Raw genomic sequence first — 25,639 nt, 5'->3', positions numbered from 1 at the left:
CACGACCAAATAGCAAAGAAAGGTGACATGCAAGTACAGAAGGACAACGAGAATACGTCGAGCAAACCTAATCGGTAGTAAATCCCAACAAGGTTAGTCAAATCCCATAAATCTAACACGTAGAACTAAATGCAATATTATTTGATTAAAAATCAATAATGTTCGATCAAGCTCCACTTATAAAAAAATATTAGCAAAGACATTACATGTCTTACCCCATGGAGGTATGTAAACTTATAAAACAAGTAAAGAACACACAACAAACTCAATAGAAGACTATAACCTAACTCATTCATAATGTAATACAACAAACAATTGTTCTAACTTAGGCATCATTGTGTATCACTAGGAACCCTACTAGTGATATTTTTTACCTTTTTTGTCTTATAATCTTCAGGAAGCTATTAACTCTCATTCGAATCATCGACGTTGTATGATCCACAAGCAAGATAAAACCTATTCAATGGGGATGACATAGCATCAATGATTTGGTATCTCGCCTCTAAGGCCTTAGAAACAAGTGATACTTCATCCATGTTGAACAAAAAAACGGCTCTACAAGTTGATAGTTACTAAAGGTTATGGAGGAATCTTTGGAGTGCAAGAGTGTAAATTCTCTAAAGTACAAGGGCTAAATTGGAGTTGACCAAAAGCTTGAGGCCTGTATTGTAATTACGGATAACAACAGCTGGAAGTCGAGTTGACTCAACTCTCAAGGGCTGCACAAGCACGGGCCAGTTGGATATTTCAGGTTGATAAAACTCGGATTCAAAAAGCGAAGATTATCGAAAGAATCATACGCAGGGAATGATTCAAAGATAAGTAAATTAGCGAGGAAGACGAAGAAGAAGTAGAGAATTGAAAAAGAATAGTTTGAATCCATCTATCAATGACTAATTTGGTTTCCCCTGAAACGCTCGAGATTTGCAAGCAGGCTGCTGGAATTGCCGGTCCGTATTTCTCTATTCCTCTCCTTCTCTGTTTGTGTGTATGTGTGTTTGTTTGTAGGTGAAACCTGGTAATCATGCCAGTTGCAGCAATTATATACGAAATTATGTAGAAATAAGTTTGCAATGTGATTTGGTATCTAATTTTGTCTGTTTTCATCACGTAAGTACGTGAACATTCCTTGAAGTAGCAAATCGATTGGCAATATTTGCGTAATTATGGAACACGACATGTTTGTATCATTCAATTACTCATGTTCTCAATTCGGCTTGCTATTAAGAACCTCTAACTTTAAGAACGAAACGATTTTGAAGAAATGGAAGAGTATTGTTCGGATCTGGGACCATGTTCGGCATTTTTAAGATCGATCCATGTTGTATATGTACAGAATTAGGGATAAAGAACTCCTAATTGCATTAATCACTGATAAGACCTGTTAAAATTGGATTTGGTTTGCTAATCTCCATGAAGTCGAACACTTCGAACCTCTGTTCGAGCCTTCGAACACCAAAACAAAAACTACTCGCTGTGTGACTGTGTCCATAGTTATAGATTTTAAAGCATATCCATACCTATCTCTTAAAAACTAAAAAGCAACACATCTTGGCTTTTCATTTGTTTATCATATAATCAACTGTTTAATTTTAATATTCGATTCACTTTACTCCGAATACCTTTTCTAATGTTCTAAATTCTCTTACAACTTTTGCAGGGAACATCTTTGCTTTTGGCCTCTTTGTGTCACCCATGTAAGTATCAATCAACAATTTCTATAACATTTCAAGAACATACAAATCAAACACTCATCTTCTTTCTCCATTTCCAGACCTACATTTAGAAGAATCATCAGAAACCAATCAACAGAACAATTCTCAGGAATCCCATACATATACGCCCTCTTAAACTGCTTAATCTGTGCCTGGTATGGCTGCCCCTTCATATCATCCGATAATCTACTTGTCACAACAGTTAATTCAGTTGGAGCAGTTTTCCAATTATCCTACATAATCATCTACATAACAAATACTGAAAAACCCAAAAAGGTTAGTACTTAGTACCCTTTATAATCCTATGTTTATATATGATATATCTATCCAAAACATTAAAGAATATGACATCATGATTTCAGTTCAAGATGTCAGCATTACTTGTAGCAGTTTTTGGCCTATTTGCAGTCATTTCAATTGGAAGTATGCTGATAAAAGATCTTGAATTTCGCCATTTATTAATCGGGTTTTTGAGCTGTTTTACTCTCATATCAATGTTTGCTTCCCCTATGTCAGTAATGGTACGTTATAAATTTGTAATCATATCTGTTTATTTATTTATTTATTTATTTACATTGATTAAATTTCATAATTTTAAATGATATATGATTAAGTTTCTTGCAGAATATAGTGATTCAGACAAGGAGTGTTGAGTTCATGCCATTTTACCTTTCTCTATCCACTTTCTTGATGAGCACTTCGTTTTTGTTGTATGGAGTATTCAATTTTGATCCTTTCATTTATGTAAGCAAAATGTCTATAAACAAGATATTTATTTAGTTTGATTATGCTGAGTACTAACATCTGTATTTATTTGAATTTTAGGTTCCAAATGGTATAGGGACAATTCTGGGAATTGCACAATTGGCATTGTACTTTTACTACCATGATAAGTCAAAAGAAGAATCAAGAGAACCCTTAATAGAGTCGATTGCATGAACAAAAGTGCGAGTTCTAATTTGATCTTCGATTATTATTGAAGAGATTTGAATTGTTTTGGTCAACGTGTGATTTTTTGTAGTCCGATTGTGTATTTGATTGTAAAATTGTAAGTCGATTTCATTTGTCTTTAATATTCATTTGCATTTTGTTGTTGAGAGGTTTGTCCTACTCATGTATATCAAATTCTTGATCTTCAATAAATTTGATTGTTTTGAATCAAGCAAGATTACAAGTTTACCCTTCGTCGTTTGACTTGTTTGCTTTAAAATTTGTTGCGTCCGACTTAATTTATAAATTCTAATAAATATGTCAGAATAAGGTGTACTTAGGTTTTGTTATGTATTAGACTGGGATTGTGACTGTTAATGAGATAAAAGTCGTAAATTTTTGTTCCACCAAAAAGGTGGAATAAGATGAGGCAGACTCACTCTCGATCTCTCACATCTGTGCAAAAGATAGTGGATGTCTTTCTCATTCTCATCATTAAAACTAGACTAGAAAACTTGTAATCTCCGATCAAAGGCAGTCTCATGTAACAAATGCAGCCTGGATAAGCTTTATATGGTAATTTTTAATGATGAGAATGTGGAGGATATTTATGTCTTTTGTACAAATAAGAGATCAAGAACGAGTCTATGTCCCATTTTGTTCCATCTTTTTCGGTGAAACAAAAAATTCAACTTTTATCACATTGGCATCAATCATAGTCTCAAATACAGTGCATGTCAATGTCAATATACCAGTATAATATGTTATGTACGATGCCAAAATGTACACTAAGAATGATTTGAACAAAAAAGTGACTGATTTACTATAATTTTTTTGATACAAAGAAGGAAAAAAGAGAAAAGAACTATAAAAGATCTCGCAAAGTAGCTCTAACCGTAGGCTGTTCCTGCAATAGATTAAATTTAAGTTGAAAGTCAAGACTCAAAAGCAATCGTACAACAATAGAAGCACAAGGTACAAGATGTTATAGCGTGATACCTGGATATTAGGAGCACGTGCTTGATCTAACGGCTTCCCTCCTTCATCATAAAGAATAAGCCCACTAAACCTCGGCAGCTCACACTTCTCGCCCATAAGTATCGGCCGCTGCCACACCGGAGACACCGCATTATGGCTGGGCCACCCCTTTTCGCCGCCACCTCTGGCCAGCAACGGAGTGGGCTGCTCTTTCCGGCTAGCACTCAAATCACCGCCCCATTTACTCGCCTTGCTCCACCGCACCGACCCCGTCAAAGCCTTCTTCACTGTCACCCAATGTCCCGGCGGGTCCACCACACCGCCACCGTCTTGAATGGTTTTTGTAGCTCTCTGCCGCCACACTGTGGCGGCACAAAACCCGACAACCACCACAATGAGGAAAACGGTGCATGCGAAGAAGAGGATTGCTTCTTGTGTGGAAAGCTTCCATTTATCTTCTAGATTCCAAAGTGCTTCCATGGATGTGAGTTGTGATTTGCATGGGAGAATGAAGGAAATAGGCGTTATTTTTTTGGGGTTTATTTTCGCATTAATTTGGTGGCCGGTCACTTTCCGATGATTAGCCGTTGGATATTTAATTACCACTCAACGGCACCGACAACGTCACGGGGATGTCTGAAGCTGCGGTGGTTCATTAAAGATGGCCAATGACACAAACTCAAGGTTCGTCTTTTATAGTAATATAAAATGTTATAGGTAAAAAAAAAAATTATGAAATTTATTTATCAAATATTTATGCTTTGTTTTGAGAAAGTTTTGTTTTTTGTTTATGTTTTTGAAGAAAACAGTTGGATTGAAACGGTATTTGGTAGACATTTACCTCTAAGAAAGGCCAAAATCACTTTAAATTCAACATTACTATGCTTCATCTTACGTCGTTGATCAATGGATTGAGTTTGTAAAATCACTTAAAAGCCCAACAAAGTTTCCAAACCATTCAAAAAATTTCAATCATGTTTTGTTTGTTCAAAAAAACCCAACGAATATAACTTTTTGTCTAAAAAGTCCAACAAAGTTCCAAACTGTTCAAAAAATCCCAATTTTGTTTTGTTTAAGTTCATTGGGGCTTTTTTTAACAGTCAAAACATGATTGAAATTTTTTAAACGTTTTGAAAACTTTGTTGGTCTAACAAGTTATTTTTCCGATATGGTAATAAGTCACGTCATCTATTTCTCTTATTTGACTTCCAGGAAAATATAACTTAGTTGGGCTTTTTAGACAAAATGTTAAGTTCGTTGGGTTTTTTTTGGACAGACAAAACATGTAGGGTTTTTTGAACAATTTGGAAACTTCGTTGGGCTTGTAAATCATTTTCCCTTTCAAAAACATACCACACACTCATGCATGTTAGAATTTTATTTATATTTTTCTAAAACTTCAAATACAATATTATCATATTTATTAAACTCATATATATATACCAAAATATATAACTTATTCATTTTTATTAATATATTAAAAAAATATTCTTTAAACTGATTATTAAAATAATTAATTTTTACATTACAATATTATCTTTCTTTCACATTACTATTTTCGACATATTTATTTCTTAAATCCTTGCAAAATATTGACATTTATATTGGAATTAGTTCATCCGCGATACACCGGTAACGCTCAAGATGAAGACCAAACTTGCTTACAAGAGAAACCTCCAAGTCTCCTAAATCGATTATAGGAGATGAAACATATTGCTTAACAATCTATTAAGAATATAAAAATCATCGGGTTTTGCTAATCGATTATGCAAAATATGAAGCGGCAAAGAATCATGTCGTGAATAACCATATCGTGAATAAGAAGATTGATTGTGGGAGGATTTCAAATAAGTATTTTAGTAATTGAATTATAATCTAATTTAAAGGTTAATGTTTTTAATTTTTAAATATTAATAATCATTAAAATAAATATTTTGATATATGTGTTAGTTTATATGTTTTATAAGGATATGATGACGTATCCCTTGGGATATGTCCAGGAAACACCTAGCACGCTATTTTGGTGACCACCATGTCGTCTAGCTAGCCAAACCTAGTGCCAACTGGCAAGCGGCCATGCTTCGCGTCGGTGGCTCTCGCCTTACTTAGGCAACGCTCTGTGTCGGCAAGCCCGTAGGGGTTTGGCTCTTCAACGGACACTATTGTCTTGAGACAAAAAGGCACCACCTCCAGGCGACAAAGGTAATGCTCAAAGCATTACCGCCTGAAACCAACCACAAACTCTGACTAAGAGAAGAGTACGATCATCCAATCAACGTCTTTGACCCTTGTATGACGCCTTTGTCCCTCATGCAGGATCAACCACAATGCCTTAGTATACAAAGGCCTCCATAATGGATTTGTAAAAAACAAGTCCTCCTACCCCCACTCTTGTTAGGTTTCTATGCATTTAAACACATTCGCATGGCAACGAAAATACAATAACATCTTATTTGTTTATGCAACCTAACGATCTAAGTTACATGCTATTACTGTTACCCTATGAAAAATATAAACAAAGGAAGAACTGCATATCTCACTTGCAACCAGCAACCTTCGAGCTTGTTATCTTGTTGGTGCCACCTTGTTTGGATGAAAGGGTCCAAACTAGAATCCATCTCTTGGTTCACCTCCAATGAACTTAAAAAATCATAATAAGATTGACTAGGATGAGGGACAAACTCACTAAGAATTTGTCCACTATTAGGGGGGAGGGGGAGGAAGACGAAGAGTCAAGCCAATGAGCAAGGAATAATGAGATCCATACGACCTTATTTATAACATTGGATTTCTTCCAATGTTTTGTCCTCCATCCCATGTGGGATAAGATGGAAATTTCGAAATCATCCTTATCCAAAAGGAGATTTCATCCAACCTTTACTCATGTAAGGGTTTTAGAATATTCCTGATCAACCAATTATTGATTAATTAATTTTCAACCATTTAGTTAATAATTAATTAAACTGTTTAATTAATTCCTCTAATTAATTTTTAATTAATTATTAAACCATAATAATTAATAAACTAATTTCTAATTTATTTATTCTACTCAATTTGTGTTACATTCGGTTTTGACATGTTTCTTAATTTGGGGTAACGGACCATAATTTGATCAATTAATATCATGGGCTTCATGGGAATAAAATATAAATGTTATTTAGATGTTGATAATGTTAGTTAAGCAATTTAATCCCTTGAATTGTGCTCTGGGCCAAAAAGGGTAAAATGGGAAAAGTGTTATTTTGAACTCTTTGCATGTATTAAGGAAGTAAGTTCAATATATAACAATTCAAACGTAATTGGATAGAACTGTGGGGCTTGTTAAAACATTCGCATGTATATACAGATCACTGAAAACGAGATTATAATGAAGAAGTTATGATTGTTTGAAACTATGATGGAATTTGGGAAACTCGTGTTAGATGTCATTTTATGCATCTTTTATATTATTTAATACTCCATATTTTCCATTTCATTTGTCCATCTTATTATATTAAACTAGGCAAATCCTCGCACGTTGCGCGAGAATAAAATTATATAGTTAAAATAATAAATTTTACTAAATTTTTATTTAATATTTCTATTTTGAAACAAAATGTTAGTAGTAAAGCAAACATATAGTTAACATATTAGTTTTATTAAACATTATAGTTTAATTTTTAAGTCATTGTGATACATACAATTATTTGATAATTTTATAAACCGTTTAAAATTGTGTAAATTATATATCAAATTAATGATAATATAACGGGTAACAAAACATATGAACAAAAATATGAACTACAACTTTTAGTAACATAAAAATAGAAAAACATTTATTATAACATTTATATTAAAAAAGATATATATACAACGAATAATAAAAAAATATGAAAAATAAACACTATAACTTTTAATAACATAGAAACACTAAAACATCTATTATAACATTTATATTAACTCTTCATATTTAAATCACAAATCTCTTCAAATACAGTAATGTTTTTAATGAGCAAAACTTTACAACCTTATAAAAGAAAGAAAAATACAAAGTTATTAGTGATTACTAATTAATAATCATAAGTTAAAAACTCTTGAGTTGTAACTAATAAATATGCATAAATTAGAAAACTCTTGAGTTGTAGTGTGAGTTTCAAATGAATGTGGTACTTGGAAATGTATATTTATTATTATTATTATTATTATTATTATTATTATTATTATTATTATTATATATTTCTAAATAATTGGTTTTGATGCATCATTTTAATCCATTCAATTATTAAGCATAAAGATATTTAATTATAAATTTATAACATACATAGGTGCATATACATGTTAAACAAATCACACACACACACACACACACACACATATATATATATATATATATATATATATATATATATATATATATTCGTAAATGTCATGTGTAATTCTTGTCGTAGTAATATGGATAAATTACTTTCATATGAAGAACATATCATGATAAGTCTATCATAATTAAATATCAAATGTTCAGAATTATGTTATCTTTTAAATATGTTGTGTAGGATAACCCAACAAAAAAATAATAGAAAATAAACATAATCAGAATAGAAAAACTAAAGTCAAATAATTAAGAGCATTGGGTGGTTGAATATATAAATAAAGATGTTACATAAACATATATTTAAATCAAAAGAAAAAACTAATATTCGTCAACTTTGCTCAAACAAAAAAACCTATATCCATTTTATGAATCTCCTTTCTTCATTTAACACCATTCAACCATAGAAGTTTGATGACAATTCTTCACTAACCTGCAATCAAAATATTTTTCTTGAAAAAGAAAACATTGATGTTTGGAGAGTCACATTCAAGATTGAGTAATACACACAAATCACTTATAAAGATTAAATGAGAAACTGAATATAAAGAAAGAATAGAAAATCTTCATTTGTTTTGGTTGAAATAAAAAATCATATTACAATTACCATCGATGCGACATAACCCATTTCTTCAAATCATCATATTTGGATCGTGAATGCTTCAACTATATGAAAACTTTTGAATCACAATATCTTAAAATCATTCTTACATGCAAGATTTTATATAACACAAAACACACAAAAGATTGGCCTTTTTATAGTAAATTTTTCACTAAATGCTAATTAAACATAATATAAATTATAAAACTTTTGACTAATAAATCATAATTAAAAAAACTTTTGAGTTGCATTAGTTAAAAAATGGGGTTTCAAATAAATGTGGTTTGAGAAAGTTAAAAAAAAAATGGTTTCAAATGCATGAGACTAGCTTTATAAGTATGTATAATTGTCCCAAAATAATTGTCCATTACTAAAAGTAGTTGTACGCATTTATGTTATTACCCCTCATTTGACTTAATTATCATGCATTTAATATGGCGCTTATGAAAATGAAGAAAGATAAAAGGAAAACAAAAAACACAAAATTACTAATACTAATGGCATAAATGGTGAACTACAAAAGCTTTTGCTTTTTCATTAACTCAAAATAGTGAAATGAATTGTTTTTTTCTAAAATTTGTGATATGTAATTTTTTTTTTTACTGATTCAAATACACCACAATTTTATATATTAAATTTTGATCACACTTAATTTGGAATGACAAGTTATCTTGTCTTGCTAACCTACATTTACCAATATCCGATACATGATAATTATTGTCACCTTGAATATTTACGATTTTTTTCATGTATGTTTGTAGAGTTAAAAAAATATTGTTAAGTAGTTGCGATTGCATTCTTTCAAAAGATGTTTGAACCGCATCAACTAATTCATCAATTATACGCAAAACCGTTTATTCTTGAAGTGATTGTATTGCTCAAAAAAATCCAAGGTCTAACACCTTCAAATCTGGGCTATTGGGGGGCTAAAACAAATTTAAATATCAAATACATCTCAAGATGCCGCATCAAGAAACTCGCTATCATCAACGTCAATACGAGACTTTACGTTGTCTTGTTGAGTATATATGAGACCGATATGACCTCACGACCATTTAGCCTTAACATTCGGTAGAACTTTTTCTATCAACCATGATTTTGTTACCTCTTTGTTCGCCGATAAAATAGGCTTTGTATCCAATGTTCCCGCAACACGGTTTTTGCTAGAACACTTAGCGGGTGCTAATCTTGTAAATGGGTAAATACCAATTTTTTCCAAAAAAACTTTGTTGTCTGATGAATCAAATCTCAGTCTTGCTACCGCCGCTAGAAACATAACCTTTGTGATAAACTTTTTTGCTTTTACATGTTCTTAATGGTTGAGCCTCACTAGGTACTAAGTAGTAACGTTTTGATGAGTTTTGACATTAAAACCATTTTTCATCAATACGGACAATATTAAACATATCATAGAATGTAGGAATTTGACTAAATAATGATGACAATGTAATATTTGATAAACAAAATTCTAACATTGCTCTTCTATTCTCATGAGTTAGAGTCGGCTTGATAGCATATGTATGTGGTCAAAGCACATATTCCTTAATTCGTCTATGCATAGCTGATTTTGAAACATTTAAAGATTTTGCAAAAGATCGTATATTGGATCAACGACTTGATGGGATTTATGAAACTTGATCCAAGTTTATTTGTACCTCTTTTTCGTCTAACAACCATTGACTTATTTGAAGATAAATCAACCGATGATCCATGGTGAACTTGATTTTTACCTTGAAGCCAAATGCGACTAATGGTCCATTTAGAAAACCAGAATAGTGAAGCTACTTCACTTAGAAACCTTTTTTTTAATACCCCATTGAGACTTTCTTGCAATAAATATTGATATATAGTTTGACCGTGTGCAATGATAGTGTTCTTTTTAGTAAGTGGAAATTGACTTGTCAACACTATTTTGAAGTTAATTTGATGAAATAGAGGGTACATAAAATCTTAGAAGTTGGGGCTGAAGGGAAGAAGTAAATCTTGGCCTGGGATGTAAAATGATTTGGTAGCTAAAATTATAAAGTATGTATATTAAATAATAGGGGGAAACAAATTGACGTAATAATCTAAGAAACCAAAAGGGGGAAACAAATTGACGTAATAATCTAAGAAACCAAAAGGAAATCTAGTTAAATGATTTTTTTCAATAAAATTATGGCTTCATATTTTGTCTCCGTTTGTTTACCAAAAACAAAATGAAAATTTAGTAGCATATTTTGCCTTTGTGTGTTTACCAAAAACAAAATGAAAATTTAGCGGCATATTTTGCCTCTATCTAGAAAAAATAAAGATGACTTTTAAAAAGGATAAAAATGTCATTTTATTGAATAAAATCATCACTAATTAATGTTTTCGTAAACTTTGTGTTTTTTATGTGTGAACAATTATTTTGGGACAGAGAGAGTATTAGTGTTTAGTATCATATTTTATGAATTTGTGTATGCATTAGTTTAAATAATGTTTAACTCATGTTTTTTTGCTAGAATCATTGTATTGCTCATGTTTTTTATGTCATTTTATTTTGAGAGGAGTAGTAATTTGGAAGCAACTCGGAGGCATTTTTGGAGCTTATGAAGCTAAAACACCTGAGGAAGCTAGAACTTGGGCTAAATTTGTTGTAACTAAAGAGTTCGTGTCCCAAACACGCATTTTTGGAAGAAAAAAAACATGATCATGTTTTTCATTTCGCAATCGTATTTCTTGTTCGTAATTTTTCCAAGCCAAAAATCAAATTTCAGGACTTCGGAGGACTTACACGACCGTGTTAAAAGCACAATCGTGTTTTTGGTAAAAATGTATGAAATAGCAACGTACTTCGTTAAACGTGAAAAACAAGATTGTTTGTGAATGGGTAGCAATGAAGACGAAATCGGAAGGGTAACGAAAAACATTTCGAGGCTTGTCATTGTTTAATACATCGTGAAGTCATTATGAACCAATATGAAACGAAATAGTGGAAAGCTTTTCAATGTTGAAGAAATCGTTAAGTAATGTGAAGCAATGATAGGGGTTTACTAAGAACATGACGTTTCCAAGGTTTAGATTAGGTTTCCACTGGAGAGAGGTTCTGCAGATATTGGGGACTTAATGAATGGTTTATCCTTAATTGAGAATTATGTTCTTTGATTTCCTAAAGAATCTTTCTTAAAAAGCGAAATAAGAAGCAAATAATCGAGCTTCCTCTCGTTAGGACCAACGACGAACCCTCCGATATGAGTATGAATTTAGGGTTTCTTGTTTTTGTGGAAACCCGTGGCCATCGACGATCTCTGCAACATAAGTAGAAGGGATGTGTGGAAAAAAAAGGGCAATATGGAGATGAGAGTTTTTTACTAAAGAGGAACTTATATGTTGTATTAGCTTGTAATAATTATCTGAGTTGTTTGGAGAGGCATGAATGACTGGGTGATTAGCAACATCACTTATTGTTTCCATGCACAAATTTTGTTATTGTTTGTATATCAATAGTTTCACATCATCATTGATGCCGATAAATATGTTAAATTCGATTAAATGGTTTGATTGACATATTATTAATTATTAATGAGTTAAATGGTCTATTCCATAAAAAATTAACCTTAATAACCAAATCGAAGTTGATTATGCTACAGTAATATTTTTCCGCTATAATGTTATTTTTCCAAATTTTAAACATCGATAGATTAGAAAACGGATCTACTCCAATGTCCACTAAGATCATTTGGATTGTGTTGACCGAACCCGTCGGGTTTAGATTCGGGTTTCAAAATACCGACAACCTCATCACGCTGCTGCTAACGTACTCGTCTCTCTCTCCATTGAAGACGGGAGACTCGAAGCTATTCATCTAGTCTCCATAGGGCTCAGGTTAGCGTCTTCAATTTATCGTCTATTAGATTCTCTAGGGTTTTCTTCCTCTTAGCATTTTCCTATTTTTTCTTTCGACGCATGCCAAATAATCACCGGTTCTTGTTAACTAGGTCTTATAAAAGATGTATATGACGTTTCTACTTGCTTAAATTCATGATCGTCGTTCCTCTAATAGTATTTTCTCTCGGAGTCCTCTGTTGATTGACGAGTATAATTCATCAGGGGTTATCATTAGTATCAAATATCGTGATCTCTATAATCGACAGTTTTATAGTCGTGTTGAGTCTTAGGAATTCTAACGAGATTGGCAAAAGTTTCCTGGATGATATTGATATTCAACTATCTAACAGACTTGAAGTTTATGTGTTTGCATGAGCTTATATTAGACTAACTGCAGTGCTACCATAGATTCTCCTAATTAGTTGCTTATTTTCCCTCTCTTTATTTCTTTAGGTCTGTTTGTACACTAGATTTTACATACTCTCCAAGAAGTTACGCTCTTTCATTTGTTGAGTTTCTTTGAGAGAGATGTCTGGGAGGAATCGTGGACCTCCACTTCCAATGAAAGGCCCATCTCATGCTGGATTGGCACCCATTCACGAGCCTCCATATGGAAGGAATCTAGGTCCAATGCCTCATCCTGCATTGCTTGAGGAGATGAGGGAAGCTCAATTTGGAATGGGTCCCAGACAACTCCCTCCTCACCCTGCTATCATTGAGGAGCGATTAGCAGCTCAACATCAGGACATTCAAGGGCTTTTGGTTGATAATCAGAGGTTAGCTGCAACCCATGTTGCACTCAAGCAAGAACTTGAAGCTGCACAACATGAGCTTCAACAAACAGACCGTTTTGCTCGCAATTTCCTCATGGAGAAAGATATGCAGATGAGAGAGTTGTATGAGAAGTCAGCAAAAATGGAACACGATCTTCATGGAGTAGAAGCTATGCGTGCTGAGCTTATGCAATTACATGCTGACATCAATGAGCTGACTTCTACACGCCAAAAACTTACTAGTCAAGTTCAGGGTATGACTCAAGATCTTGCTAGAGCTACTGCTGACTTGCAGCAAGTCCCAGGACTGAAGTCAGAAATTGATGGGCTTAGACAAGAATTACAACATGCAAGGTGACTTCATCATTCATGTCCATGTGACCATGTCCCTATACACATGTTACATTGCATATGGATGTTGTAATCAAATGATATTTCCTTCTTGAAGGGCTGCAATTGAACATGAGAAGAAGGGGCATGCAGAGAACTATGAACATGGTCAAGTGATGGAGAAGAATTTACTCTCTATGGCTCGTGAGCTTGAAAAATTGCGTGCTGAGATGGCTAATGCTGAAAAGCGGGCGCGTGCTGCTGCAGCTGTAGCTGTAGCCAATCAAAATCCAGGTAGGCCATTACTCCTTGTTGATGATTCTTTTAGGAAGTTATCAAAGTGATTGACTTCTTGGGTGTTCTTCATACACAGGATATAACCCAAATTATGTCAATACTGAAGCTAACTATTCAGGGAATCCTTTCCCTGCAAGTTATTCCATGAATCCTGTAAGTTATCTCATTTTCTTAGTTTCTTTCTTAGGGATTATTTCTTTCTGGGGCTCAATTTTTGTTATCAATGTTACAAATAATCAGGTGCAGCCTGGAGCAGAAGGTTACCCTCAGTATGGGCCTGGGCCTGGATCTTGGGGATCATATGATATGCAAAGGGCTCAAGGACACAGATAGAGTGATAGACTATCTCATGCTAAGATGTGGACTCTTATGGTACTTTGAATTGAAGTGTACGTTTGTTTAAAATGTTATCTTATATAAGACCTTTATTAAGATTATTATGCATGCTATTTTGGATATTGTTGTTCTACAGCAAATGCTAGCAGTTAATTTGAACTCAGAGTTGGCTTTTTATATTGACGTATGTCTGTTTGTGTGTCATCTAGAGCATATATATATATATATATATATATATATATATATATATATATATATATATATATATATATATATATATGTTATATTATGATTTATGAATCATCTTTCTTGACTTTACCAAGGTTTATAAATCTTTTACCTATGACTTATTAAGGTTTTCCAGCATGTGTATCTGTTAAGTATGGTCTGAAACCAACAAATGCTTTTGGAAATACAAAATGGTGTTGGTGATTCTTGATTATGATGTTATAGGATGAGTGTATGATGTCTCTGTGTTATCTTAGGGGAACTAGTGTTTGCTAAGTTGATTGATATACATTCACAATTGCATCAGACTTTGTAAATTCATTTACCCATAAATCCCTTAAAGATCTGTATATTTCAGTAAACTTGAACTAGTGTTGCTAAGTAACTATACATTTGGTAATGAGACTCTGTTATCTGTTGGATTTGAGGGCTATTTGGTTACTATTTTCCTGTTTTTACATGTTGTGAAAACTGTATGCAAAAGATTGAAGTCTCTACATCAGTTCAATCATGTGTAGGAGTGATAGAGGTAAAATTTTGATCATGTGTTGTGTTGTGCATCAAGGGGCACTAAAACAAAACATATGCTGATTATTGTGATCTTTGTTCTTTTATTTTCTTTAGCTATTAAGGAGGATTTGTAGGGGGGGTTAAAATACTAACACCAGGAATAGTACTAAAAGTAAAAAAATGGAATAAATAATAAACATAGAAGTAATATGAGTAACCAAGATGTTAACTACTCTGGGATTCTTTTACTTTGTATCAATCATATTATTATTTTTTTGATATAATATGCTGATAATCTATCTAGTGAATGTAAGTAATGTAGCATTAGACATCCTTCTGCTTTTAGGTTCATCTTCATTTTTGTAAACTACCTTTGAAAATTAAGCCTTGAGGAATTTTTTATAGCCAACTTGAAGTTTTTACTAATACGCAGGGAAGTTAAAAATGTTGTTGAAGTTTAATAAAACAAATTTCATTTTATTAGCTGCAACTACACAACTTATTAGCATATAATGATCAGCTAGAGTTGTGATCTTGAGTTTGTGGATGTGGAGTTATTATAAAAATATCACCTTTTATGCTTTTTGTTTATAATACACTCTGTCCCTTTTGGACCTGTGAAAACTACAACAATTTCCACTGTCTAGATTACTTTTTTTTTTTTTTTTTTTTCTTTTTGGATCTGGGGTGTTGCTACTCATATAACTCATATGGATGAAATGGGTGGTGATTTGAGATCTGGGAATTGTAATGAAATGCAAATTTGAAAGGCAATTCAATTGCTTGTTTTTGGTGTATTGTGGGATATGGACATAGTATCAGTTGTTTGCACAAAAGCCTCAAGGAAGGGTTGCTACAAGATTTGAAGGAATGAAGGCACATGAGTTTCACAATCATAATCAGAATCAAGTAAGTGATGAAATTTTGTGAGCAAATCAAATCAGTAAAATGGTTTCATGTTTTTTTATTTTTTAATTCTTTGGTGGTTCTGGTTCACCTACTCAAACACCCACTTAAGAATTATAGTTTTTTTCATGTGTCTTGATTTGTAGAGGATATTTGTTTTCCCAATTCTTAACTCCAGAAGCATCCATAGCCATAGGAATGAGGGTGATTAATTTTCTCTCTGTCTCTTTTTCTTCCATTTTGTTTTTTGAAGCTTAGGAATGCAGTAGCTGCAATTTCTCATAAAGAGAGATATTAGGTGTGATCAGAGACATTTTTTAAACTTATTTATAGTGCATGTCGACTCTGGTAATTTAATTTAACTTGAAATTGAAAGGCATGTAATTGTCCTTTTGTGTGTGATGTTACTTGAATGTTTGATTAGGTCTTGGCATACTTTTGGCTTGTGTTTGTTGGTTAGTTTTTCAAGTGTTGATGGCATCTTAATATGCTTCTGTTGTAATGTTTGTTTCATAGTATTTGTAGTGCAGTGAGTTACATGACATGGCATTTTAATCTGTTTTACTGCTCCTGTTATATTTTTTTGACATTCAGATTTCATGTTGCAGGTGTTTGATTGATTTCGGTGCATCACACTCTTGGCCTTGACAAAACAAATCTTGACAGGTCAGGTGTTTTACTACTTTTTAACTTTTCTCTTTTCCTCATATATATTATATATCTTTTTACATGTTACAGGTGTTTGATTTTTATCAGGAGAGGTGACAGGCAGTTTTTTCAGTTAAGATAACCTTAATCCCTCTAGTGCTTGGATCACGTGTAATTACAAACTATACCCATAATTCTTAAATCTCTTCACAAATTACAATTATTTTTCTATATATATATATATATATATATATATATATATATATATATATATATATATATATATATATATTTTTTATTACAGTTTTGGAGGATACTTGCAGAAAAAACGTCATTTCATTTCAACACATAACCAACCATTTAAACCTTGTTTCTTTGTTTACGACTTATCCCAACAATGCTTCATTCAAACCACTATTTCATCATTTACTTTTTTTATTTCATCATTACTAAAAAAAAAATATATCCACACAGAGTATTCAAACTTTGTAATACACACCAAATTCTCCTTTAAAATTAGTTTCAGCGTACAAAACAAATTCAATCGTAGATAATCAACAAGCCAACAATCATCGCCAATTTTCCAAAGATTTTTTAAGAAAAAAACGCGTTTGGAATTTCAACTGTAACACTTTTACCAAAAAAAAAAAAAAGAGGTGAATTGATAGCAATCATCGGAAAATTATTATGGAACAAATCACCGGAACCACCGAAGCTTCGCCAGGTGGCTCCGCCGTCTGCATCTGTGGGTTTAATCGGAATCGGAGACGTCAGGAGGAGGGGGGAAGAATGGCTTCAGAAATGGAGAGGAATAATTGGAAGAGAAGGCTGAAGAAGGCCACGAGTGAAACCGAAGAAGCCGCCATTCTTTTCTTGCTCTCCTCTCCTTTCCTGTCCTGTCCTCTCATTATTATATGCACAACAATTATTATATACAATTAATGTTGGACCCTTTTCTATCTTTAAAACTCTTTTTTATTCCACTTTTTATTATTTAATTTATTTCAAAATCATCACACATTGCTGATAAAAAGAAAATTATCTAAACACGTACCAACTAATAATCTGATATAACCATTGTGCTGTTTATATATAACTGACCATTTCGAAGGCCAAAACAAATTTTGATGGAATGGTAAGACTAAGATTTGATCAAAAATGTTTCTTCGTGATTCTTTTTATTGAGTTTCTTCTCGATTTTTTTCTTTTCAATTTTTTAAGACGTGACATGTTTTTTAAGTGGCCGAAGGCAGAAAAAAAAAGTTCTAAGGTTTTTTTTTTATCTTTTACCTTTTTATTTCTTACCGTTCATAAAAGTGAAAAAAGGGAATAAATACTTACAAAACTATTATGAAATTGTTTAATTCGAACAAAAATAATACGATCATATCGCCTGATTCTACGAACCAAAATGAGATCTTATGCAGTTTTGATAAAATAATATATGTAAATTATATAATAATAAAAAAGTAAAAAATATATATATTTATATTTGTGTGTGGATAACTATCCCTTGCAAAGCCAACAAGATTGTGGGTCATATAATAATTAAAGGCATTTAATTTCATCACTCATCAATCGTCACATCCATTTTCACGGCCTTTTTTTGTATGTTTAATATAGGAGTATTAATTAACTCAAATGATTTTCTAAATTCAATTTTTCTATAACTTGTTTTTTAATCAACAACAATAAGTTTAAAACGATAATTTTGATGGTAAAAAGTTTTAAATAACAAAGTTTTCATCATTTAATGTGTTTTAAGTATAAAAAACATTCAAGAGTTATCACAATACAACAAAAAAAGATATAAGTTTAAATGCCTAGTATAGTCATTTCAAACATATATTCTAAAAGAAGCAAGCAATTCCATCTCCTTCAAAAGCTTTAATGTGTCAAAAAGTAGTATGCTAGATTTACAATAACATAGTGAGACGTTAAGATTCGACAATCTAAAGGCATCTCTAACCTATCATCATATCTCATATTTTACATCATTGAGATTTATCTTCAATCCTACATAAACTTCATCACCAAAATGATGTAAATAAATAATATATAACACAATTTTGGTGCTATATTGTTCTGTTACACCAAAATAATGTTAAACTTTCATATATCATTTTTAGTCCTTAATTCTAATGTTTATTTGATTCTACTTTATAAAAAACGATAGGTATATTCTAAATATAATAATTATTTATTATAATATTATGTTACATATTAACAATAGCCCCTTTCCACTTAATACTTAACAATCCGTCTTATAAGGAGGTCTAATTCATACTTCATTTCTAGTTTTCTACTTAATACTTAACAATACCTCTTAATGATTAACTTTTAATCTTTAGATTATAATGATATACTTTTTACTAATTATTATAACTTTTAATAATTAGATTATGATTGCATACTTTTTATTAACATATTTATAATTAATAGTTTTTCTAATATATGAATGATTAATACTTATAAATCTATTTACTAAAATATTGTTTATTTTATTTATTCAATAGATAAGTTATAACAGATTAAAGTGTTTGAATTTGTTCTGAAACCACTAAACTTTATAAAATGAATTATTATTACTACTTTAACCTTTTATGACATATTAAAGTGTTTATATTAGATAACTATTTTAAAATTTATTTATGTCAAATGTTAATGTCAAATTGTATACTAAAATCATTGAAGTTTATCAAAAAAAATTATTGTTACTATTTTAACCTTTTATAATAGACTAGAATTGTTGGTATAGATAAAAACTGCCAAATCTATATGATTTTTATTCATGAAACAAAAATACATTAGTTAAACCGTTAAAATGACTAAAACATATTAGATTTTTTTTGAACGACAGAAAAATTACAATTTATTCTTAAAATCTACTGTAAAGGTTGTTTATATTTTAGCAAAATTATAATATGTTTTTTGAAGTGCTTTTTATGAGAATTTTATGACTTGATTTTACAAAACCCATTCTTCAATGGGCATGAAATCCGTTCAGGGTCACAAAGAGTTAAATAATATAATAAAATAATAACGGGTGGAAATGGGATTAACTAGACTTGTTGGCCAACTTTTTGCTTATTGGAAATAACGTACAAAACACATTCTTTAATGTGTTGAAACTAACAATTTTTACTCATTGGCTAAAACAATAAAAAAAGTTGCAAGAAATAAATAATAGATAAATGTGACACCAATAAATCAATGATTAAGAGGGTATGTGTATAAAATCGGCGTATATATAACAGTCCCCAAATATAACCTTATGTAGACATGTGGAATCAAACTAATTCAATAATTATCACTCATGGAATCTCATATAATAAGAAAGTGCATTGTATAATCCAAACATATGTTCAAAGTAGTATGTACCAACCTCACAAATGTAGAGAATCTCACATAGTTTCTACAAGTATACTTGACATTAAAGATCACCTATATATAAATGATTGACTTTAATTAAAACAACTAACTTTTTTTTGGAACCGGCAAATATATATTATATAAAACATCAACCCTAACAAGGTGTCAGAGGAAGGAGAAAGAAAACAAAAGACAGAGTTCAATTACAAACAATTTAACGAGGATATAATCCAATCATCCCAATTAATACTACCCCTGCCATATCTACGTTTTACCCACAGAAATGTCATAGACTTAATCGAATCCACAACTTTAACCGGACCAGCAATACCGCCATTGAAGATTCTATCATTCCTGGCACGCCATATAGCCCACAGAGCGCCATAGAGGATCGAGAACAAAGCCTTCTTCTTGCAATTGGAACCTATCTCCAATCTGACACCCTCATCAATAATTCCTCTAACCGAGTTGACGTTTATCTTCCCAATGCCGCCCCACATCTCCAGACTCCTCCACACATGATCCGCAAACGGGCAGTCCACTAGGAGATGGTCAGAAGTTTCTAACCTCGAGATACATGCACTGCACCATTGAGAGTCTACCTTAACATTTATGCGGCTAAGGTCCAACAAAAGGTGAGGTTAGTTAGTTGTTTTAATTCGTATACATAAGTGATAAATTAAAACAACTAACTAACCTCACCTTTTGTGATTAGAATCTCTCAATCCCGGTTAATCAATCGATAAATTAAATATCCTCCTACCTTTTTATCCTACTAATCCTCCTACCCATTAAAATGATGACATGTGTCATATTATTATCCTAAAATATCATTAAATCTCATTAAATATTACACATGTCACCATTTCATTGGATAGGAGGATACATGTCACCATTTCATTGGGTAGGAGGATATATGGGAAAAAAGTAGGAGGATATTTAATTTCTCTAGTCAATTATGTAATCAAAGTACTCTTAACATATTCATAAGGAAGAATTAGAAGCAATTGAATGACCAATGCGCCTCAAACGAACAAGTAGTAAACTTATGTGACAAACAATACATCACACAACACCTTATGAATTGCACTAAAGTATAAAATCTATCTTCTCAACACTTTTAGAATTGTAATTCATAAGTTGTTACCAAGATGTTATTTCAATGTTTTTTTTTTGAAACAATTTATACATAGCATTTAATAACACTCACTATACAATTAACTATTTTATTTTGGGTTTTTTATATTTTATAACATAACAACTTACTATGTCAATGTAATTCTTGCTAATTTTTTTTTTTTTATCTTTAAGGTAAAGAACTCTACGAATTTTCTTTTTTTTTGTATTAATTGAAAGACCCACACAATGATATTTTTATGTTTTTTTTTTATCTTTAATAATTGTATATTTCATGGACACTATGTGAAGTAATGCATAATCTAAGCGTACGTTAAGAGTCTTTAAAGGAGGTGTTATATTGGTTGGCAAATGACTTAATTACCACATACATTTCTCATTTGGATGAGTTGTAACAATGATACTAATTCAGTGGAATTTAATGTGTTTTTTCAGCGGATGGTGATGTTGTGGTGGGAGGGTTGTCGTTGGGTACCGAGGAAGCGGGGAGATGGTTGATGGCTCACGACTATGAAACTGAATGACACGGACACCGAAGAAGATAACATTTTCATTATTTGTATTTTATTACAATATTGTATAATTAAAGTTATACAAATTAAAAATAAATTAATTACATGATTAAAATAAATTAAAATTTTAACAAAAATACAACGTTCTATTATTGAAGATAAAAAAAATACAAAATTATAATTAAAAAAACTATAAAAATTTGAATATTAACTCTTTCAGACAATTGAAAAACGATCATACAAAATTTACTAAGCGAAAACTAAAGTTGATGCCCTTTATTTTAGAAAACCAGTCGGTTTTTTCCATAACATTTCTTAGTAGTTTGTTGTTACCTATATGAATATTTATAGTAAGTTGCTACAACCGCCGCTAGGGTTAAACCTTACGAGGAAGACTCAAACCCTGATAATTACAAAATAAAAAATTGTCTTTCACTGTTGGCGTCGGTTTCTTATCCTCATCGTCATGATTTTGTTGCCTATATTATATATGTTTCGTTAAATATTGACGAAGTTTGTTGTGTGTTTCTTCGTTTTGTATTCTCAAAACCCTCGCATAATATTTCATGGTGTCGACTTGTATTTGTGTAAATGGTTAAGTAAATCGTTCATATTATACATACAAATAGCCCAAGCCTTATCTTCTATTACTATGCTATTTAAAATGACACAATCAGTCATAACCTACTTTATTTTTGCCTTATCCTATGATCATGTAGAGTGTTTTATTATGTGTCATTTTCTCCTGAGCACTCAAAGAGCATGTTCAACGTCCTTCCTTTACGATTCTTGTGTTAACATGAACACTTTTATTTTTCCATCCTGTGAACATGAGCATGATTTGACAAATATAGCATACTCTACTTATCTCCCATCCCCGATGTAATGTAATGCCCAAAATGACATTAATTTCCATTCATAATATATGGTAAATCATGTGTTTTTGCATGTAGAGTGTCGTTGAATATCGAAGACGTACCTAACACATTTAGGTCATTGTTTGACCCTGACATCCTAAATAATGCATACCAAAACCATAGATCGTTCGAAACCACTGATTCCAACATTATAGTCAACACTTCATGACCACCTCGTGTGAATTAACATCATCATGCATTAAAAGAACATTTCCATTCCGAATGTATACAATTAATTCTACGTAACATTCAAGGGAAATAGTGATAGTTTGACGTGCAATGTACAATTATTTAACCTCATTTCTCGTAGGCTTCCACGAATATGTCACAGTAAAGTTCTACGACATACTCACAAAAGAAATATGCACGCTATCGATTTGTTTTCCTAAATATATTTAAATGCTCATATAATGTGTCTGTGGTGACATCGTATGCCAAAAGTCGAAGTGCGGCTATACACTTTTGTAGGAACTAAAATCGTATCTACTTGATAACATCTCATCTCAAATGAAAACATTCATAGTTATCTTCCAAAGCATTAGCTATACGTAAGATTAAACGTTTATTATCACGAAAATGCCGTTTAAATTGAATATGGTCGTATAGGCAATCATTGACAAAGTAAGCACTTACCGTAAGTATGTGTCGTGCTATCATCCATGTTTATTGAAATTATATTCTCTTGATGGCGTTTTAACTTTCAGTTTATTAACCAGCAATATGATTGGTGGTTGTCGAGGTCAACAAAATAAATACCCTAAATATTATACGTTAAATAGTGTATAATGGTAAAGTGATCGAATCCACTAAGATTGGTTCAATTTATAACTCTCCGAAATCTTTTTTGTACAAATACTTGTGAAACGAAAATAAAAGTAAAAATGCAGGTTTTAATCGTTTGGCTATTTAAAGAAACTAAAATCATACGAAGACTTGGAAATTACAATTCAACAAAAAAAAAAAGAGTTTCATATAAATCAGTGAGAGAAATATGGTTGAATTTGGCTTTAATCACATGAACTAGTAGCGAAGCTAGGATCAAAGTAAAAAGGTATCTCCAAAAAAATTCGAAAAAATTACACTGCTGATTTTTTTTTGAGGGGGCATCTCGGGCTACCCTGGAACCACCTAGCTTCGCCCATGACATGAACACTTAGTTAATTATCATTAGACATGATAGTGCAAGACTTTTGGTTCGATTTAATTTGACTATAACAATCCAAAAAGATTGAGATCACTTAAACTTTTTTTAGTTAGTAAAATAACTAGAAAAGCTCATAGTATATTTCATTAGTTAGCGTTACAATTTCCATTAAGCACATAATTAGTGAAAGTTAACTAGCATTAAGAACTAAAAAGTCACAAAATCCAAGAGGAGTCAATATGATTTCACTACCATGTTGGAGAAAGTGTTTTTATGATTGTGTGAAGCAAAAAAAACCACCATAAGAACCATATGTTGCTTGCGAATTTTAAGATCTATTACCTAATCAATAAATTAGTCAACTAATCACTGCATATACATATAACCTCATGAATAAAGACATATAGATAGAAAGAAGTTCAAATGCAAAACACTTTCATAAAATCACCAAAAGCTCATAAACAGTCTTCAAACAACTAATCATCCATGAATTTCACCAAAATCAACCGGTAGTAGTTTAGCCTAACATGGCTAAACTCAAGAAAACAAAATAAAAATAGATTGTACCAAATATGTAGCAAGATTACAGGATAAAAAAAATGTTTCTTCAAGACCTTCAAAATCTCATGAGAAAAGCCTCAAAATCAGATGTGCAAAAGTGTGGAAAAGAACCACACCAACCTTTCTCAAATAACCAACAATGTAAAATTCTGGAAGTACCTCAACATGCCTTGTGCAGGGCACGCAGAGCTATGCGGGTGGCATGCATAATGGGATTTTTGCATCTTGGGCCTGCATTGTTTTAGCCCACTGGCTCGGTTTGCTTCCCATCAGATTGTAGTCCATAATCCTCCAAGATTTCTTTAATTTTAGGCCCACTTCACCTCCTCATAGTCGTCCCAAGCTCGAGTACTCGCTCGATCAATTATATCCGTATGCTCACATATTCCTCCATCTTTTTTTATTACATGCCCATCTCTCTTCATTCATTCACTATTCAACAAGTTCATTTTTGTATTATTCCACAAGTCATCAAGCCAATGATTTTTCATTCTTCAAGTCTGGTTGATTCCCATGATTCCTAAACATCTCCGCTCCACATCAGTCTTCTAAAAATTTGTAGTTATGCTCAAAGACTATAAAATACCCAATATAGAAAATAACAAAAATGAAAATATGCATGATGATTAACTATAATTGAAATGAAATATGTTAAAATAAACTATAAATATAAATAAAATGAAAAGTGACTTTTGTTTCCAGGAATGATGTGTGAAAAAGGTAATATGCACATGTAAAATTGTTCATCACTTTAGTGTGAAATATATAGAAATTCTGATAAAGAAGTTATGATACTTATAGTGTGAAAAAGGTAGTATGTACATGTAAAAATTAATTTGTTATTTTTAACAAGTTTTTTTAATGGTTAAATTGTCATATAACCGTTAATCTTTTTTTTTCTCCGTCGTCTATGCTCGTAACCATGGCTTACGCCACATCACGCCTACGGGACACCTGGAAATGGTGTTCACGCGTGACTAACATGCCACATCAACCTTACAAATAACTACTAAAATATATCGTTTTGCCAAATATATATGTAGAGTAAGAGAGATAAGAAAAAAAAATTAAATTGCCCTCATGTTAGAGGCACATGAAGGCACCAACGTCTAAATTTTGATGCAAAAATTGAAGTTTAGCTACTTAAAAGTCTTAAACCCCAAATTTGACAAACACACTGACCAAATTTGAAGTTGTATCATTAAAATGCTACCAAAATTCAAACCAACCTAAAAAAATGATAACTTTTGTGATTATTTATTTTATAAAAGTTGTCGCACTCAACAAAATTTATGAATGAATTTAACCGTATAAATATCTTATTGTTAACTGAAATATTAAATTCTTACAACATCATAATAAAAAATACGAAAAATTAAGTGGGAAAAACTGCATATTTCAGGTGAAAATTTTGGAGCATTCAAATTTGACTTAAAACTTGAATTTGCAATTAGTCAAAATTTAAATGAAATCTTCCTTTTGCCTTCCCGCGGGTTTCAAATTTCCCCCAAATATGTTCTTTATCTTCTTCCCGGGTTTCTTTC

The 25,639-nt window shown here is 31.8% G+C and overlaps 3 protein-coding genes across 5 annotated transcripts; 2 read left to right on the top strand and 1 right to left on the bottom strand.

The window, feature by feature from the left end:
* Positions 1 to 724: 724 nt before the first annotated feature.
* Positions 725 to 2,877, top strand: SWEET2 (Nodulin MtN3 family protein). The gene is made up of 6 exons (XM_079010254.1): positions 725 to 950; positions 1,661 to 1,697; positions 1,775 to 1,991; positions 2,078 to 2,236; positions 2,340 to 2,459; positions 2,541 to 2,877. The coding sequence occupies exons 1-6, from the start codon at positions 890 to 892 to the stop codon at positions 2,652 to 2,654; spliced, it is 708 nt and encodes a 235-aa protein (XP_078866380.1). The 5' UTR covers positions 725 to 889; the 3' UTR covers positions 2,655 to 2,877.
* Positions 2,878 to 3,407: 530 nt separating this feature from the next.
* Positions 3,408 to 4,213, bottom strand: LOC145062347 (uncharacterized). The gene is made up of 2 exons (XM_079009963.1): positions 3,645 to 4,213; positions 3,408 to 3,552 (listed from the first exon to the last, which is right to left on the bottom strand). Exons 1-2 carry the CDS (start codon positions 4,101 to 4,103, stop codon positions 3,511 to 3,513), a joined length of 501 nt encoding a protein of 166 aa, XP_078866089.1. The 5' UTR covers positions 4,104 to 4,213; the 3' UTR covers positions 3,408 to 3,510.
* Positions 4,214 to 12,279: 8,066 nt separating this feature from the next.
* Positions 12,280 to 16,666, top strand: LOC145061378 (structural maintenance of chromosomes domain protein). Of its 3 annotated transcripts, XR_013687188.1 has the most exons (6): positions 12,280 to 12,421; positions 12,878 to 13,551; positions 13,646 to 13,821; positions 13,901 to 14,213; positions 16,413 to 16,470; positions 16,543 to 16,666. XR_013687188.1 is itself a non-coding variant. In XM_079008825.1 (5 exons), exons 2-5 carry the CDS (start codon positions 12,953 to 12,955, stop codon positions 14,155 to 14,157), a joined length of 945 nt encoding a protein of 314 aa, XP_078864951.1. In that variant the 5' UTR covers positions 12,280 to 12,421; positions 12,878 to 12,952; the 3' UTR covers positions 14,158 to 14,337. The 3 variants fall into 3 exon arrangements, 2 of the variants coding, with proteins under 2 accessions (XP_078864951.1, XP_078864950.1); XM_079008825.1 differs by lacking the exons at positions 16,413 to 16,470; positions 16,543 to 16,666 and having other exon boundaries at positions 13,901 to 13,977; positions 14,065 to 14,337; XM_079008824.1 differs by lacking the exons at positions 16,413 to 16,470; positions 16,543 to 16,666 and having other exon boundaries at positions 13,901 to 14,337.
* The last annotated feature ends 8,973 nt before the right edge of the window (positions 16,667 to 25,639 follow it).

This window comes from Lactuca serriola, chromosome 7 (assembly GCF_051521515.1).
Source record: "Lactuca serriola cultivar US96UC23 chromosome 7, Lser_US96UC23_V15, whole genome shotgun sequence".
Classification (NCBI taxonomy): Eukaryota; Viridiplantae; Streptophyta; class Magnoliopsida; order Asterales; family Asteraceae; genus Lactuca; species Lactuca serriola.
This window is presented reverse-complemented; position numbering and strand designations above follow the sequence as displayed.

Excerpts from the sequence above, each read along its gene's own strand:
- SWEET2 (XM_079010254.1), top strand. The coding sequence starts at position 890 with ATGACTAATTTGGTTTCCCCTGAAACGCTCGAGATTTGCAAGCAGGCT. Across the intron at positions 1,698-1,774 it reads GGCCTCTTTGTGTCACCCAT|ACCTACATTTAGAAGAATCA; the intron begins GTAAGTATCAAT and ends CTCCATTTCCAG. Across the intron at positions 2,237-2,339 it reads CTTCCCCTATGTCAGTAATG|AATATAGTGATTCAGACAAG; the intron begins GTACGTTATAAA and ends AGTTTCTTGCAG.
- LOC145061378 (XM_079008824.1), top strand. The coding sequence starts at position 12,953 with ATGTCTGGGAGGAATCGTGGACCTCCACTTCCAATGAAAGGCCCATCT. Across the intron at positions 13,552-13,645 it reads CAAGAATTACAACATGCAAG|GGCTGCAATTGAACATGAGA; the intron begins GTGACTTCATCA and ends TCCTTCTTGAAG. Across the intron at positions 13,822-13,900 it reads TGTAGCCAATCAAAATCCAG|GATATAACCCAAATTATGTC; the intron begins GTAGGCCATTAC and ends CTTCATACACAG.
- LOC145062347 (XM_079009963.1), bottom strand. The coding sequence starts at position 4,103 with ATGGAAGCACTTTGGAATCTAGAAGATAAATGGAAGCTTTCCACACAA. Across the intron at positions 3,553-3,644 it reads CACGTGCTCCTAATATCCAG|GAACAGCCTACGGTTAGAGC; the intron begins GTATCACGCTAT and ends AATCTATTGCAG.